The sequence below is a fragment of the Crinia signifera genome, chromosome 7 (assembly GCF_055691185.1).
Source record: "Crinia signifera chromosome 7, ASM5569118v1, whole genome shotgun sequence".
In the NCBI taxonomy this organism is placed as follows: Eukaryota; Metazoa; Chordata; class Amphibia; order Anura; family Myobatrachidae; genus Crinia; species Crinia signifera.
In genome coordinates this window covers 50,295,562-50,313,054 of record NC_139223.1, presented here as the reverse complement: position 1 = coordinate 50,313,054, position 17,493 = coordinate 50,295,562, and the positions used below count along the sequence as shown (strand labels likewise).

The window sequence follows — 17,493 nt, the reverse complement described above, 5'->3', positions numbered from 1 at the left end:
ATGTAATAGAGTGCGATTTTTTAGACATGTGCGATTTTTGGTCAAAAACGGCCGAAATCGCACATTTTCCGAAAATCGCACATTTAATAGGTTGAAAATCGCGGTAAAAAATCGCACTTTTTACCGCGAAATCGCACTTTTAGAAGTGCGATTTTTAGTCACATTTCAATTCGCATCCAGATGTTTTCCCATTATAAAGTATACAACTCGCAAATGTAATAGGGTGCGATTTTTGGTCAATGTTACCAAAAATCGCAAAAAAAATAGACCAGGTTCTGACAGGCGAATTTGACAGAACCATGCACAGATCATTGAGATCTGTGCATGGTTCTGTTAATAAAAATGTGTAAAAGTGTTTTTATAAAAAAAAAAACGGCGTGGGGTCCCCCCTCCTAAGCATAACCAGCCCCGGGCTCATTGAGCCGGACCTGGTTCCAAAAATACGGGGGAACAAAAAGCATAGGGGTCCCCCGTATTTCTGAAACCAGCCCCGGACTCTTGGACCGGTCCTGGTTCCAAAAATACGGGGGACAAAAAATCTGGGGGTCCCCCGTATTTTGAAACCAGCACCGGGCTCCAACAGCCCGCGGTGTCATGCCACAGCCGGGGGACACTTTTTATACAAGGTCCCCCGGCCAAAACATGAGCACCGTGGCTGGTCAGCCTTGGACGGGGTACCTGGAGGAGTGGGGACCCCCCCAATAAAGGGGTCCCCCCCCCCCAGGCTTCACCCGTCCAGGGCTGAAGCCCGGGGCTGTCACCGGCGTCCGTGGCCAGTGGACGCCGGCCTGATAGGGTTAAATCCATCATACATATCATTACATTGCTTTTTACCGGCGAACTACAAGTGCCAGCAGACCTCCCCCGCATGCTGGGACTTGGAGAACCACAAGTCCCAGCATGCAGGGCATTAATGGGCCCGCTGGGACTTGTAGTCCACCTGTAAAAATAATGTTTATAAAAAACACACACACAGAGAAGTACAAGTTTATTACACACACACACCTCAATTTTACACCAGCGTTACTTACCATTCCTGGATCCAGCGCTGGTCTGGCTGCTTTACAGCCGGCTCCCCCCGCACTGACAGGCAGCGGGGAGAACCGCTTTCTCCGTTGCCTGTCACCGGCTTTCTCCGTAGCTTCTGTAGCTCTGTCCCAGTGCTACAGAGGCTGAGAGCGTGATTGGCTGAGCTACAGTATGCGTCTCCATGGAGACGCATAGCTCAGCCAATCAGGACTGAGCTATGCGTCTCCATGGAGACGCATACTGTAGCTCAGCCAATCACGCTCTCAGCCTCTGTAGCACTGGGACAGAGCTACAGAAGCTACGGAGAAAGCCGGTGACAGGCAACGGAGAAAGCGGTTCTCCCCGCTGCCTGTCAGTGCGGGGGGAGCCGGCTGTAAAGCAGCCAGACCAGCGCTGGATCCAGGAATGGTAAGTAACGCTGGTGTAAAATTGAGGTGTGTGTGTGTAATAAACTTGTACTTCTCTGTGTGTGTGTTTTTTATAAACATTCTTTTTACAGGTGGACTACAAGTCCCAGCGGGCCCATTAATGCCCTGCATGCTGGGACTTGTGGTTCTCCAAGTCCCAGCATGCGGGGGAGGTCTGCTGGCACTTGTAGTTCGCCGGTAAAAAGCAATGTAATGATATGTATGATGGATTTAACCCTATCAGGCCGGCGTCCACTGGCCACGGACGCCGGTGACAGCCCCGGGCTTCAGCCCTGGACGGGTGAAGCCTGGGGGGGGGGGACCCCTTTATTGGGGGGGTCCCCACTCCTCCAGGTACCCCGTCCAAGGCTGACCAGCCACGGTGCTCATGTTTTGGCCGGGGGACCTTGTATAAAAAGTGTCCCCCGGCTGTGGCATGACACCGCGGGCTGTTGGAGCCCGGTGCTGGTTTCAAAATACGGGGGACCCCCAGATTTTTTGTCCCCCGTATTTTTGGAACCAGGTCCGGCTCAATGAGCCCGGGGCTGGTTATGCTTAGGAGGGGGGACCCCACGCCGTTTTTTTTTTAACTTTTTTTTTTTTGCACAAAAGCGCATTTATAAAAATGCGCACATTTTCATGACTGAAAATGCGCACATTTTCATGACTAAAAATCGCGGCAAATCGCGGCAAATCGCATTTTTTTGCCGCTAATTTGCATCTCATTACATATGCGAATTCGCGGCAAAAAATGCGATTTTTAAAGGTGCGATTTGGTGCGATTTTTTTTTAGTCTAAAAAATCGCACCCTATTACATTTCGCCCCTGGTATGTAGTTTTATATACTCGTTGGCAGATTGCTCTGCCTCCTGAACTCTGATTCCCTAGTACCCAGTACCATTTGGTAGTTGGGATTCTCTAGTTTTTAATTCCATTAAAAGCTAAGAAATCTATTTCCGGAAAGTGGAGATATCTGCAGTCAAGCAAGCTGTCCTCCCACCAGAAATTTCTGAATAATAAGCTCACTCCACTATACACCCCTCCTCTGCATATTAAACATTCTCTACCACCCTGGAAGTTATGTATCAGGACCCCTTCATTCAGCCCAATGCCCCCTTCTCCCACCCCATCTCCCACCATCTGTGCAGTAAAGGGGTAATTAGTGAAAATTACTGATCCAGGCCCTACATGCTGAGCGGTTGATATAATACCCCCTACCACCCGCGGGACATCAAAGCTTCCACCACCCCTACCGCTGGAGGATCGGTAGGTGCCCCAATACATTGCTATGCCCAGGGGTATACACTGCTGCTAAATATATATATATATATATATATATATTTTATTATTATTATTATTATTATTATTATTTATATACATTTGGTCTATCTATTATACTTTAATTGACCCGGCATATACTGGGTCACCTAAGTGTCCATCTCCGTGCTTTGCTCCGCCCCCTGGAAACCCCCTTCTGAAAATCCTGCGTTTGCCCCTGATTGCCATGATTCTGTATTATTGTTCTGCTTGGAAAGCCATCAGTTGGATAGCTGAGCGGGATATGGTCATTAGGACATCACAATGACACATACCCAGCTGAGCAGCCATTTAATCATCTCTATGAAAGTTGCAAGCCACAATAAAAAAAAAACACATTGCTGTACCCATGGGGGCTTATTTACTAAGAAGGGAGTTCTATTAAATATGGGATGTTGCTATAGGCAACCAATCAGATTCGCTAAGCTTCAAAGGTGATAAAATAGAGAGTGATAAACAGCCAGCCAATCAGCTCCTGCCTGACATTTAAAAAAAACACAATCTGTGACATGACAGGTAAAAGCTGATTGGCTGGCTGTTTATCACTCTCCATTTTATCACTTTTGAAGCTTAGAGAATCTTGCCCTATGTCTATTATCTTCTAGAGGTTCTAAATAAATGATAGTAAAATCTGATTGGTTGCTATGGGCAACCTCCCATCTTCAATAGAACTCCTATATTAGTACATTTACCGCAAGGGCTCTCAGCACGTCATATGATGCCAGGGGAAAGACACATACACAGATGCAGCCCACAGGGTGTTCCATAGCACTGCATCAGGGCGCTCATTCAGGACTGGTTGGATGTCAGTCACCCTGATGTGCAAAGTGGACAGTGTAGTGGTTAGCATTACTGCCTCACAGCACTTATGGGTGCGATTTCCACCATGGCCCTAACTGTGCGGAGTTTGTATGTTCTCCTCGTACTTGCATGGGTTTCCTCTGGGTACTCCAATTTCCTCCCACAACCCAAAAATATACTGGTAGGCTAATAACTTAACCCAAGAATGTCTGTGTGTGCGTGTACATGTGGTAGGGAATATAGATTGTAAACTCCACTGGGGCAGGGGCTGTGCAACTATTCTCAGTAAATCGCTGAAGAATATGTGTGCTATATATATATATATATATATATATATATATATATATATATGTCCTGACGACGGGTTATACCCGAAACGCGTTGACATAACGCTGAATTAAAACTCTTGTTATTCACAAGCCCCGGAGTGACGTTCTCCTTCATTGTTTGTATCTGAGAGTCCCACGGCTCTCTGTGCGGGCACCCGGGCAAGCTAACATCGCCACCTTTCCTGTTGGCACGAGTGCCGGGCTACAAAACTGCTATATATATGGTAATAAATAAAGTATGGATGTTGTGTGCACATGCATAGGACATATTTTGAGCGTGCACGAATGGGTCCTGGAAGCAGAAGCGTCATCAGTGCTTCCAAGCAACAGATATAACAATCCTAGCACCATCCACTTAGCATATCTGCCCAACTGCCATGGTGGTTCTGATCACTCCACCATCAATGCACCCCTGAATCGCAACATTGGCTCCTCAAACATTCTGGCATCCAGCTTCCTAACACGATCATCACATGTCTTTTTTGCAATCACCATACAGACTTCTCCCTGAAATGCCCATGTGAGTGCGAAGTAGCAAGTAATCCCTCAGCTTTGCCAACATCAGCATCACATGCTCCTCTGTATCAGGCATATGGTCTGCGGATCTCATCGCATAAATCAGCTGATGACTCCTCGGTACAGGTTTGGGCTGCAGAAGGGGTGTACAAGCCCACACTATCCATAGCATGCGCACCCCGATGCGGTAGAGCCGCCCACTATTTGGGAGCCTCCATGACATCCTGAGTCTATAGGGAAATATGATTAGAACATTACATTTACAATGTCATAGTATGCCATAGTATAAGCAATATAAATCAATTCATTCTGCAGTACTTCACCGTAATCAGCTGTTCTATTTTTTGTTATTGGACAAAAAGAACCTTTTTCCTAAGATAAAAAAACATCAAAGACTGTGTTCAATAGGAGATAAGAAGCAGAGTCTCAGCTACGCCCAGTAATTTTCTAAGAGTAAGCAGCTTTCCCCAGTGGTATAGTGAAGGTAGCGAAGTGGGCCGGCCAGGAGTTCCTTTACTGACTTAATCCCAGGCTAAGGTCTTGTTTAGATGGGAGTTAAGTTTGCGTGTCCAACAGTTGCCGACAAAAGCTCACATTACAACACTGACGTCAGTGTTCACAAGTGTCATTGCTCAGCAGAATATAATGGCATCTCATGGTAGCCTCATGCTACACATTTCACTATGCCGCAGAGGGTTTCAGAAACACAAACACTTTGTAAGAAGTCAGAACAAGGGAACCTATTCCGGTCGCTTCGCAACCAGAATATGTTCGCAGCCCCTCCGACGGTCGGTCTGTGTGCATTTCTGCACATGTGCATACACAGGGTGCGTACAGCCATGGCGAACATTCTGTTTTCCGGGTGCATGCACCCTACACTGCGGGCGGGGGGCGCCGGGCAGCTTCATTACTATATGGTAACACCCAGCGTTCCATGGGCATTCCCATGAGAACGCAGGGTGTTCTCATGGTAATGAGGGCATGATGGACAGGCGGGGGTTTAACTTTTTGTTCAACATCCATTTGCAGCCATTTTTTCTCATGCATGCTGGGAATTTTTTTTTTTTTGTTCTTTTCTTTAAGTAGCATATATTCTAATATATACACATTTGATTATGTTAGTCTCTTTATATTTTTTAGGATATTCCCTTGCATATATGTATTTTGTATCTTTCTTTTAATACGAGAATGTAATCAAAATATTTTTTGGGGGAAATTTTTTATAATAATAATAATAAAGGTCAGTGAGTAATGACAACACCTGTACACCTGCTGGATGACGAGGAACACATGAACTGTTTGAGGTCCTGAGGACCACTGATCTAAAGAGAAAGTAGCTGCTTCCTTTTTAACATTTTCAATTAATTTCCCTTAGTTCTTCTAGTTTTCTACTGGATTTATGCTTAGTGCAGGTGTGGCACAGAGCCTGACGCCCAGCGTTCCATGTCAGCAAACTTACCTGCTCTTAGAGATATACTTTATTACAGCCAGGACAACTATGACCAGCACTCCCAAGCGCAGCAAGTGGATCCTCTTTTGTGAAACCATCACTACAGAGATGAGACACAATGGAACAGTAAATATCAGATGAAACACAACCCCACTGCTGCAACCGATACAATAAATAAAGTGTGACAGCAATACAATCTGCTCAAAGAGCAAGACGGCTCTTATTTCTGCTTTAGGATGGGTAATTATGATCTGGGCAGTTTTCACTCGTCAGTATTTTTGTTGTAATGTAATGCGACGTGAGGAGACGTGGATTACTTTACATGTATTCCGCGTCCCCTCGCAGGGCTCGCTGCTCTTCAGGCTCGGTGGCTCGCTGCGCTCGCCACACTATATAAAATCAACTCCACACTGACATGGATAGTGGGGGTATGAAAGGTTGGTCGGGAGGACGTGTAATGCGTCCGCTCGCCACACTTCGGGATGACGTGGATAGTGGGGGTGCTTTAGGAACACATTCACACCTGCAATATCATACATCTGACACAGTAATGACGACATGTGACGACATGTAATTTACTTAATAAATAATAATGAAATAGCATATTGAATAAATTGATCACATTCATTACAATAAATAATGACAATAATAGCAATGAATCAAGTTACAACATAACAACATTAATGAGTAAAAATCATGAACAAAAAAAGAGCATAAAACAGTCACTCTGCCTTTGGAAGGAGCGTGAAGGAAGTGCTTGAAGGATGCGCTCAAATGAATTATCAGCACCCAAAGTTTTACGCCACATGAACTGCAAGTATTATTGCAAATGGTGACGTGCTGTGCCTCTTTGGCGCTTGTTGCGCGATTTGCAAGAGCCTCACAGGCGCTCAATGTTCTGTGTGTTTCGACAAAGTTATACCTGTGGTTAACTCTTGCTTGATGATATCCAGCCTGCTCCAACTGGTCTGTACTGTAGGCCCGCAAGCAATTTGAATAAATAGTTGTGCCCGGCTTGATGTAATCATTTATGGCCGCAATCAGAGTGGTGGCATCCCGTTTTGGCACCACAGTAACAAAGCACTGACCACTTTCACGAGAAATGCCGCCAAAAATCCATTGCTGAGGCAAAGTACGGCCGACATTACTCTTTCGCTTCACAAATAAACTCTCATCGACCTCAACAATCTGCGCAGGACCACCGATACGCTGCTGGGGCTGCGCCATAAGGTCCATGGTGCAGGCCTCCTGCATCCATCGATTATACAGGACCACAGTTTTATTTGATAATTGCAGCTGTCGCTCACAATAATCTATTGATGTGAGCTCCTCTGCCCGGGAATATATAAATCTAATCAAGGTGAGGAAGGATAAGTTGCACCCTGGAAACCAATGGCTCTTAGGCTCACCTTCTGACTCTTTCACTGACAACCGCATAGGGTGCCTGTTAGTACAGTTCTGTGTCAGCGGCAGCAGATGATGGCGCTGAAAGAAGAGGACAGCCTCCTCCTCGGTCTTAGGCAAGCTGAACATATTTCTCACAGGTACAGCCATTTCCGGCAATTCTCCTGCAGGCCTGAGTGATGCTGCCATTCCTGTCAGCAATTCACCTTAGACTGATTCTGACAGGGAGCGGGAATAATACCTCTGACTGACTAAGCAATTTACGTTACCTACGCCAGGGCTATTTTTGTGCAGGCTCCAGCAGGAACTGAGGCCCTTATTCTAGTTCACTCTTTCTGACAAAATATTTCTTAGATAGACAAAACCATGTGCACTGCAGGTGAGGTAGGTGTAAAACCCCACCCAAATCTAATTATCTCTGCACAAGTAACACCTGCCTCACCTGCAGTGCACATGGTTTTGTCCGTCTAAGAAATATTTTGTCTGAAAGAGTGAACTAGAATAAGGGCCTCAGTTCCTGCTGGAGCCTGCACAAAAATAGCCCTGACCTACGCTAATTCTGAAACCACAGTTACGCTAAATGCGTAACAGACACCAATATAGAAGTAACATAGGTACTTATGTAGTAACTGGGCTGCCGATTTTTTGATTGTATGCCTTAAGTTAAGGCATACAATCAGATGCGATGCGATGCGATATCGCATCGCATCGCATCGCATCGCATCCGATATCGGATGCGATGACCCGATTTTTCCATAGGAATCAATGTTAAAATGATTCCTATGGAAAAATGGGTCCTTTTCATACCCCTACTATCCAAGTGGGCATGGAGTTGGATATAAACCTGTGGCGAGCGTAGCGAGCCACCGAGCCCGAAGCGTGGCGAGCGAAGCGAGCCCCGCGAGGGGACGTTATTCGTCCCCTCGCGGGGCTCGGTGGCTCGCTACGCTCGCCACAGGTTTATATCCAACTCCATGCCCACTTGGATAGTAGGGGTATGAAAAGGACCCATTTTTCCCATTGAATTCCATGTTAAAATGGACTCAGTCCATTTTAACATTGATTCCTATGGAAAAATCGGGTCATCGCATCGCATCGCATCGAATCGCATGGTCGCATGCGATGCGATGCGATCTCCCGATCCGACCCGATTTAGAAATCGGCAGCCCAGTTACTACATAAGTACCGTAACATATTAACTGCTGAAATCGCATTGCACGCATCGCATGGCACTATAACGTGACATGCGATACGATTTCACTATGGTAGCGTACGTATGCTAATTGGGCGCTGTGAAAATACACAAGTACCGACTTACTAATTACGCAGATTATGGATAATCATTGAGTCTCCACATATTAATCAGGTTTTTTTGAGCATAAAAAAAGGCTATTAAGTTGAAACAAATTTTGCTGTACCACAGGGATTATAGCCAGCAATTAGCACTGGGATAAACCTTAGATCACATTCCTTTTTTGTTTTGGGCATTTGTCCGAAATATTTATTATTCTGTCATTTCTCTTGAACAACAACTGAACCTCTTGACCAAGTCTGCATGTTTTTATGCAGTGGAATTGCATGACAAAATATTTGCGTTAATGAAAGGTGTACTCCACGTAATAAAGGAGCCACTGAGTGTATACGAGTGCAATAAGTGTATAAATAAATAGGAATGTGTGCTGGGGTCGATTCTAATTTAATAGCCTCCTATAAAGCCAGAGGCTACCCTGGGTAATTGAATATCAGCCTAAAACTTTATCTATATTTATTTAAAAAAATAAGAAGGTACAGTTCATGATAGTTTTAAGTTTGGGGAGGGCTAATCATCAAGATAGATACCAATTAGAGGAGCCCGACCAGTCATTCTGGTTAGGCAGCACCTGGCTTGTCCCCCCCCCCCCCCCCTTCCTCATACCTAAAGCTCCATACACACTAGATCAGGGCTGTCCAAACCGGTCTTCAAGATCTACCAACAGTTCATGTGTATCAGGCTACCTGTGGATCTATAGTAGGAATGAATGCAACAGGTTTGATCATGTGACAGTTAGAAATGACTACAGCTGTGCACCAGCTAGGTGATCTGGAAACGTGGACAATTGGTAGATCTCGAGGACCGGTTTGGCAGGGTTGCCTACCCTCCCGGATTGGTTGGGATGGTCCAGGAAATTGGGTCCAGGAAATAGGGTCCAGGGTCCGTGTCCCCCCCCCCATTTAAATAACACGACGCAGAATTTAAAAACTGAAATTTTAAGGCTTTTTGCGGAGGGGCGGTGCTAAATCTTCATGTCAGGGGGCGGGGACAGGGCTGATGACTGAAAGCCCCTCGCCCAATCCAGGCAAATGCCGCGATTCGCGGGTCCGCGAGCAGGGGGCAGGGCTAAAATGGTGCAAAATGACGCAATTTGCGTCATTTTAGTCCTGCCCCTAACCTCGCACACGTGAAAAAAACGGTAATTAGTGCGGTAAGAAAGGGGGGTACGGGGGCTGCCAGGCAAAAGCGGGAGGATTGCCGACCTTCACGGGGGGCCGGGAGGGGGACCCAATTTTCGGGAGCCTCCCGGCAATTCCGGGAGGGAAGGCAAGCCTGCGATATCAGGCCCCTCCCCATGCAATTCTCCCGGAGAGGAGACTATAAAAGTAGGCAACCCTTCGGTTTGGCCACCCCTGCACTAGAGGATATAGTGAAAGCTCTCGCTCAGAAAGGATCTTTTGAGCAATATTGTTCACTATATCGTCTAGGTCAGTGATTTTCAACCTTTTTACCTTGCGGCACACTAAATAATATTTTAAAATTGCCAAGGCACACCATGAGATCCCCACAGGGCAAAACACATTGGCCCCCACAGGAAAAAAAACAAACCTATTGCCCCCCATATAAAATACAATCACACTGGTCCCCACAGGTAACCCAATTAAAATACATTGGCCCTTTAAACGAAAAGAAGAGACCAGTAAATAACACTTATTTATTTATTTATTTATTAACAGTTTCTTATATAGCGCACACAGATTCCGCAGCGCTTTACAGAGCATAGTTATAATCCAAAACACATAACAAATTACAGTACAAGACAGTTTAGGACAAGTACATGGTTAATATGGATAGGGGACAGGACACTGAAGCAATTATCAGGGTGGCAAAGGTTTATATATTCTAAGAAAGGCACATAAGGAGAGAGGGCCCTGCTCGTGAGAGCTTACATTCTAAAGGGGAGGGTTAGACAGACTGGGGTGACACAGAAGGCGAAGAAGTGAGCTTAGACAGGTTAGGTTGAGAGATTGTCAGGTTTTATGCAGGAGGGTGGGAAGAGGTCAGCTTAGTCTTTAATATTTTAAGTCTAAAAAAGTGCTGGGTCATCCAAGAGTAGACAGCAGAGAGACAGTTGGAGATATGAGTGAGGATAGAGGGAGAGAGATCAGGAAAGGATCGGTAGATTTTAGTATTATCAGCATAGAGGTGGTAGTGGAAGTTAAGTGAGCAAATAAGCTCACACAGAGAGGACATGTAGAGATAGAGAAGAAGAGGGCCAAGAATAAAATGTTGGGGGACACCTATTATCAATGGAAGAGCAGGAGAGGTGAAGTCATTAGAGGTACAGCACTTGAACTGGTGGTGGCTGTAAACTGGTTTGGGCATCTCTAGATCTGGGGGCACACTTGAGAACAGCTCAAGACACACTGGTGTGCCACGGCACAGTGGTTGAAAAACACTGGTCTAGGTTGTGCACTCATTATTGTTAACGACAACATCCGACCTTATGGATTAATGTGATCACTGTGCAAATAGATGTGTGCGACTGCGAATCTATTTGCAGGCGTGCAAATATATCCAAAACCCTTTGCAAGACGCTCACCATCGAAAGATTTTTAACTGGGCACAAGTCATAGCAGACTCAAAGTAGCCCTGGACTTACTCGCGGCTGCGATAAAAACCGGCATATCCGTCCTATTGCTGACGTCACACCCTCCCCTAAAACGCCTGGGCACTCTGCATTCTCCCTGACACTCCTAGTATTTCTGGCACACCTAGCGGTTTTCTTGGTAATCCCAAAAAATGTCCGGTTACCACCCCCAGATGCCCACACCTTGTCAATCACCTTTTGAAAGGCCAGCGATAAAAAAAGTAGTAGGATTTCATTGCTGGCCAGCATTGCACACACACACACACACACACACACAAACACACACACACATTGCGGGCCATATGCATGCACGGTGTATCAACAAATCGACCACAGTGCAAATTGGCAGCCGTGCAATCAGGTCTGAATTACCCTCTATTCCCAAAATTTGAGGGGGGGAGACGAGACAAGGAACAAATTATTTTTGGAAGGGGGTCATGTTTGAGGGTTCTAAAAAGAACTAAACACAGATACAAACACCGCAATAGATTTGGTCCTCAATGCCCCCTAACAGTCCATGTTTACACAGTATGATATCAATGCTTGGGCACAGATTACCTAATTAGTACCTCTGTCAACTTATTAACCACCTGTGCTCAACCATAGATACCCTTAAAACCTGGAATGTCAAGGTGCCTTGAGTTTGGGGACCACTGCAAATGAAAATGAGGCAAAATGCAAGGAAACAGGGATAACTGCTGCCCGTGTCAGAGGTTGGAGAGGTGAACCAGCCTGCTGTTCTTGTGCTACTGCAAAGTGCTGTTACATAGCAGAGAAATGACATAACTGTCTTAGCCACAGACTCTGAGGTACGGAACAGGATAAAAACAAATGAAACAGAAAATCCACAATCTCTTTACCTTATAGCTCAGGAATGCTCATGCAGTTACTGCAATATTGAGGGGGACACGTTTAGATGCAGCAGGTCCCAGCAAGTTCCCTGCAGGGCACTCTTCTTACTGACAGATCGTGGAGACTACAGAGGTTATAAGAATAAACCAGGAAGTCCTTAACAATGCTACCATTTCCTGCCTTCACTAATGTCACTGGATGTGTTTGTATGCTCAGGTGATCCTGTCACGCTACACAATTTCTCTAGCCCTCAAACAAAGCAAAATTAAGACTTTGTGGAATCTGGGTTACTTCATATAGAGGGGTTCCTATAGTCAAAAATGTTATGGCAAATATAGTGCCAATAATCATGAGAAAGTAGCTAGAAAAATACAAATATTATATGGCTAGAGGCAATCAGTCTAATTCCATCTGTAATTTGGCCAGCGCTCCATTTTCCTGGTGGTCTGTACAGCACTGCTGCAGCAGGGTTAGTACTCAAAATATGGGAGTGCGGTGAGGTGCGGCCCCTCCCCTCCCAGTTCTCACTGGCTGACACATAACTGATCGGATGACCCATCCTTATTTATTTATTGCTTCTTATTATATAGCGCATTGATAAAACAACCTGGGTAATACAATTACTTCTTATCCTCTAATATCCCGACCATAATCATTCAATATCCTTATTGACAGTCCATGATCACCTTATGCCACTAAACTACTCTCTTTTAAGGCCCCCATACATTGCGGCGACTTCCCCCCTTGCAGTGCTACCTTGAGCCGCCCAGGACCTTCCCGGGCGGCAGGATCGCATGTGATATATACTGTAGCATGCAGTTCTTTTGCATGCGATATATCGCATGCATTCCCAGCCAAGCTGGTCCGGTTCAAAGGACCTCATATTTCATCAGACCTGCTGTCAGTCTCCTGCAATTTGGGCTCTTTTCCTGTGATTGACTTCTGCTATCACAGGAAAAGAACCCAAAATACATGTAAATCGCCCAGTGTATGGGTAACTTAACCTCCTTTGCAGTCCTTTTCCAATACACTGTGACTCCTCTACTTACCAGGCGAGCCACATCAGCTGAGTGTATAGTAAAGTGGTGCCGGATGACTCACTGACAGTCGGAATCCCGACTCACATGTCCACGACCACCGTAGAGGAAGAATAGAATAGGTGGCGAGTGCAGTGAACCACTGAGCCCGCAGTGTGGCAAGCACAGGGAGCCGGCAAGGGGCTTGAATGTGCTCCCTCCCCTGTCGGGCTCCTGACAGTTGGGATTCCAATGTCAGAAAAGAGACCACCAGAATCCCGACAGTCAGTAAGTTATACAATACTCATAGTAAAGGGGGCAATGGGATGGGGTTTTAGACAGACAACAATAGTACAGATATCGATTAGTAAATCCTATATTTTTTTTTTTTTTAAAGAATTGCACGAATGATGTCCAGCATTTCGCTATAGAAAACATGATTCTTAGTAAATGTAGCCCTGGAAGCCAAGCATGGTATTCACAGACGTAGAAATGGTAGCTATGAGCTGGTGAAAATGAAAAGCTTAAAAAGTTTAACTGAGAACAGAGTTGTTCTCAGGACTTGTGTCATGTAATCAGGGCAGCCAAGAGGTATGCCGGGCCCCGGTAAAATTTTGGGGGTGTGACCTAATCACGGGAGGCGTGGCCACTCACCACGGTTAGGCCACACCCCAAAAATGTTTAAAGGGGGGGGGGTAAAAAAAGTCCCCCCTCAGCAGCAGCAGCACACACCTACAGCATGTGCTGTCAGTGAGACGCTCATGCTGAGCCTGCTGTCAGCACAGCACATGCTGTACATGTGTGCTGCTGCCCGGTACGGACGAGGGGGGGGGGAAGGGGTCGTCAGACCGGGGCCCAGATAATTAGTACTGCTCCCCCCACTCTCGGCGGCCCTGCATGTAATGCAGCATGTCTGCCAAGCACAGATAAGGAATTTTAGCTTAGATTAAATGTTAGCCAACAGCAATAGGGTGACTGATGCATTTCGAACACTGAAATATTGTAAATATAACAAGGTAATCAGCGTAGCCATGGAGTAAAGACAAGCTGCTCTGTGCAAGGGGTGGTACAGAGGGGAAATCTAAACAGCAAAGCAACAGACATACAACACAGGCCTGCTCACCTTGATTATTTGCTCAGTGATATCACAGAAAAGCAATTAACCCTTTCTATTACCCAGTAAAGAGCTTGGATTGGATGTCACACATGTGATTTGGCCACTTTTCACCTGATTTCTCAGCCTAATCCATCGGTATCGGGTGAAAAATGGTTAAATCGCACTAATGTATGGCTAGCTTAACACTGAGTGCAGTAAATTGTGTTGAGGCATTACTTATGCCTAAAAGGGGGGTGAGGGGAGACACACATCACCTACATTTGTGACTTTTTTTGGGGGGGGACGACAAAAGGCTTCTGGGAAAAGCCTGTCAGCAGCACTTCAGGGGGTGGGGCCTGATGTAGGCATCATCAAGCCCAGCACCCAGAACTGAAAAACCCGCAATTTGCAGGTCTTCAAGGAGGGGGCAGGACTAAATGATGCAATTTGCATCTTTAGCCCCCCCCCCCCCAAAAAAAACAACAGTCGCGGGAAATTAACATGCTGCTGAGGGGGAAATGAGCTGGGGGGGGGGGGGGGGTGCCGGTATCCAGGATGGTTGCCCACCTATCCAGTAGGCCGGGAGCCTCCCGACCATTCCGGGAGGGTAGGCAACCCTGGAATAACAGCAATATGTTGTGGTGTAATGTGAATAAAAGCAATACAGTGTGGTGTAATGTGAATACAGAAGAAAAATATTATAACATTCACTTATCCATTGCCAGAATACAGATGTGTCCACATACATTTACTGTTTTTCGCATACGAAATGCAGTGTTTTTCAGGGAACACGCCCCTTATGAGTGTTGTATCAGTACGGTACAGAGCCAAATCTTTAATGTTTGCTGAATCAGCACAACACAGAGCCTTATATTCAGTATGGGATGCGGTTAACATCTCCACAATGAGGATGTCAGCATACAATATACTGATGCCAGCATTCCAACTGTCCTCTCAAAACCGGCGCAAGAACTCCGAATGGATCAGGTTCCTGAAGCCTGAATACTGACAGCCTCTCGGCCTTTTGGCTAAGATCAAGTGTAGTATCTGTTCTTATCAGTTTATTCTGAGAGGCAGCTCTGCTCCTTGTTTCTTGGACCGACAACGGTCCTTCTCAGGGCTACCGCTGCCAGGCCGAGAAGAGCGAATTGAGCGAAGACGTCGAGACTGCGAGGAGGAGAAGACACCGCCAGAAGAGGGAGAAGCCGGAGAAGACTGAGGCTCAGACTTGCTCTGCTCTGCCCTCCGAAGCGACTGCCGACCCCTCCGCCTCACGACGCCGAGGAAGAAGCTCCGCCCCCGACTGCGAGGAGAAGAGGATTTTGCCTGAGGAGGGAGATCAACGCACCCTAGCCACCTGGGAGAGGCAGACTTGTTTGCTCTGCCCTCTCGAAGCCTTGCAGCACTCCCGAGCTGCCTAAGAGGGTCAGAGTTTTCTGCTCTGCCCTCTGAAGCCTCCACCGCTCTGGAACCGCCGCCGAGGGTCAGACTTTCTGCTCTGCCCTCCGAAGCTTTGCAACGCTCCCCAGCCTCCGTGGAGGGTTAGACTTGCTTTGCTCTGCCCTCTGAAGCCGTGCATCGCTCTCTAGCCACCTTGGAGGGTTAGACTTGTGTTGCTCTGCCCTCTGAAGAGATCTCCTCCTTCCCCTCCTGCCGGGGTCCCGGAAAAGACCCTTTTGCCCCGAGAAGCCGGAAGGATGGCCACAGCCTCCGCTCCAGCCCCCCTCGCCGGGAAGAAGGGCAAGTCCCCGGCCGAAACCCCAGCAAATGTGGCCGGCCCCAGCTCCTGCCCCCCTTCAGGGACACCACCAGCGGTGCCCGCCAGGGATGGCTCCAAGGCTACCCCAGCCCTGGAACCCTGGATGAGGCAAACCGTGGTGATGAAGCTGAAGGAGGTGGACGGACGGGTGCCGGACCTTTCGCTGGTGCAATTCGGCAAGATGATGGTCCTGGACCAAGGATTCTCGGCCCCCGAAGTCCTCAGCACCCAGACCTTCATCAAGGGGATCTTTTATGTCACCTTCGCCACCATTGCCATCTGCAAGAGGTATTGGGAGGCGGTGAAAGCGGCGAAGCCTGATTCCCCTCTCTCTCGCTTTGTGGGCAACTGCCCTATTCAAAGGGAGGAGAGGCGGTTGATGGTTTCAATGCGAAGTCCACATGTGCCTGCCAAAGACATCGTCACATTCCTGAACAGATCCTGCACGGTCATCAGGGACCCCACAAGGGTCCTGCTGAGCAACGGGCTCTGGGACGTAAAGTGGTCGGTGGTGGTCAGGCTCCACAAGGACACTTCGTGCCCAGACGGAGTCAAGCACCTCAAACAGTGCTTCTCCCTGGGGGGAACCGCTGGACTCATCTACTACGCGGATCAACCACGCACCTGTCGAAAGTGCAGTGGGAAAGACCACGTGGGAAGAGAGTGCAAGGTCTCGGCATGCAAGTTCTGTCACGTGGCCGGCCACGAGACAAAGGACTGCCCCACGAAGCTCGTCTGCAACCTGTGCGGCAAAGGAGACCACCTCTACAAGGCATGCCCTGACAGAGCGAGGTCCTACGCCGCAGCAGTGAAGGGAGTTACCCCCATGGTGCCTCCCCAGCCGGTACAGAAGCAGCCAAAGCCGAAGCCGCAGAAACAAGGTGGTAAGAAACCCCCCTCTGCCCCTGTCATCCCCACCCCTCCTCCCCTACCTCCCTCTGTGACAGCACCCCCCTCCACTGCTGCTCACCCCCCTCCCTCACCCTCCCGACCTCTTGCCCAACCCACCCCTCTTCCCTCCACCCCTCTCCTCTCCGAGGAGGAGTTTCCACCCCTTACCTCTGCAGGTCCGACCACGCTGAGACGGAAGAGGAAGGTGTTGGAGAGCCCCGCTGCCGACCCGGAATCTTCCAAAAAGGCAGCAGTTGAGTTGGTGGAACCACCCCAGCCCGCCCCCACCCTCGAGGAGGAGATGGCGGCCTTGGTGGAATGTTACGACAAGTTGGGGGCAACTGAACTCGTCTGCGACAGCGACATCGACCAGCTGCTTGGCATTACGGAACCAACCCATGAAGGAGATCCAGCTGCAAAGCCGGACGCTGCGCCCCCCGATGGGAGTGGTAACGTAAACGTATCGTAACCTAACCTGCCCTTTCTCTTAACAGATGGTAGCTTTTAATATTCTTACCATTAATGTGAGGAGCATTATAGATAAGGCTAGGAGACAGTCTGTTTTTACTTTCCTTGACTTTCAGAAATGTGATGTATACATGTTGCAGGAATGCTCTCTCCCTTTCTCCAGGTCCTACAAGCACCTGGCCCGGCAGTGGTCCCATGGCCCGTCCTACTGGTCCGGTGGAGGTGAGTGTAAGTCTGCAGGGGTAGCCATTCTGAT

The 17,493-nt window shown here is 47.6% G+C and overlaps 1 protein-coding gene and 1 pseudogene across 3 annotated transcripts in view; one reads left to right on the top strand and one right to left on the bottom strand.

The window, feature by feature from the left end:
* Positions 1 to 17,493, bottom strand: part of LOC146020156 (hexosaminidase D-like) — a 60,507-nt gene that overhangs the window by 29,837 nt on the left and 13,177 nt on the right. For 2 of the 3 annotated variants that reach the window (XM_083153041.1, XM_083153039.1), the window contains exon 2: positions 5,859 to 5,949. In XM_083153041.1, the coding sequence (XP_083009167.1) occupies positions 5,859 to 5,947 (89 nt within the window). In that variant the 5' untranslated portion in view covers positions 5,948 to 5,949. Of the gene's footprint in view, positions 1 to 5,858; positions 5,950 to 12,015; positions 12,166 to 17,493 lie in introns of those variants that run through there. The other variant, XM_083153040.1, reaches the window with a different exon arrangement.
* On the top strand, positions 15,128 to 15,234 carry LOC146025444 (U2 spliceosomal RNA; annotated as a pseudogene).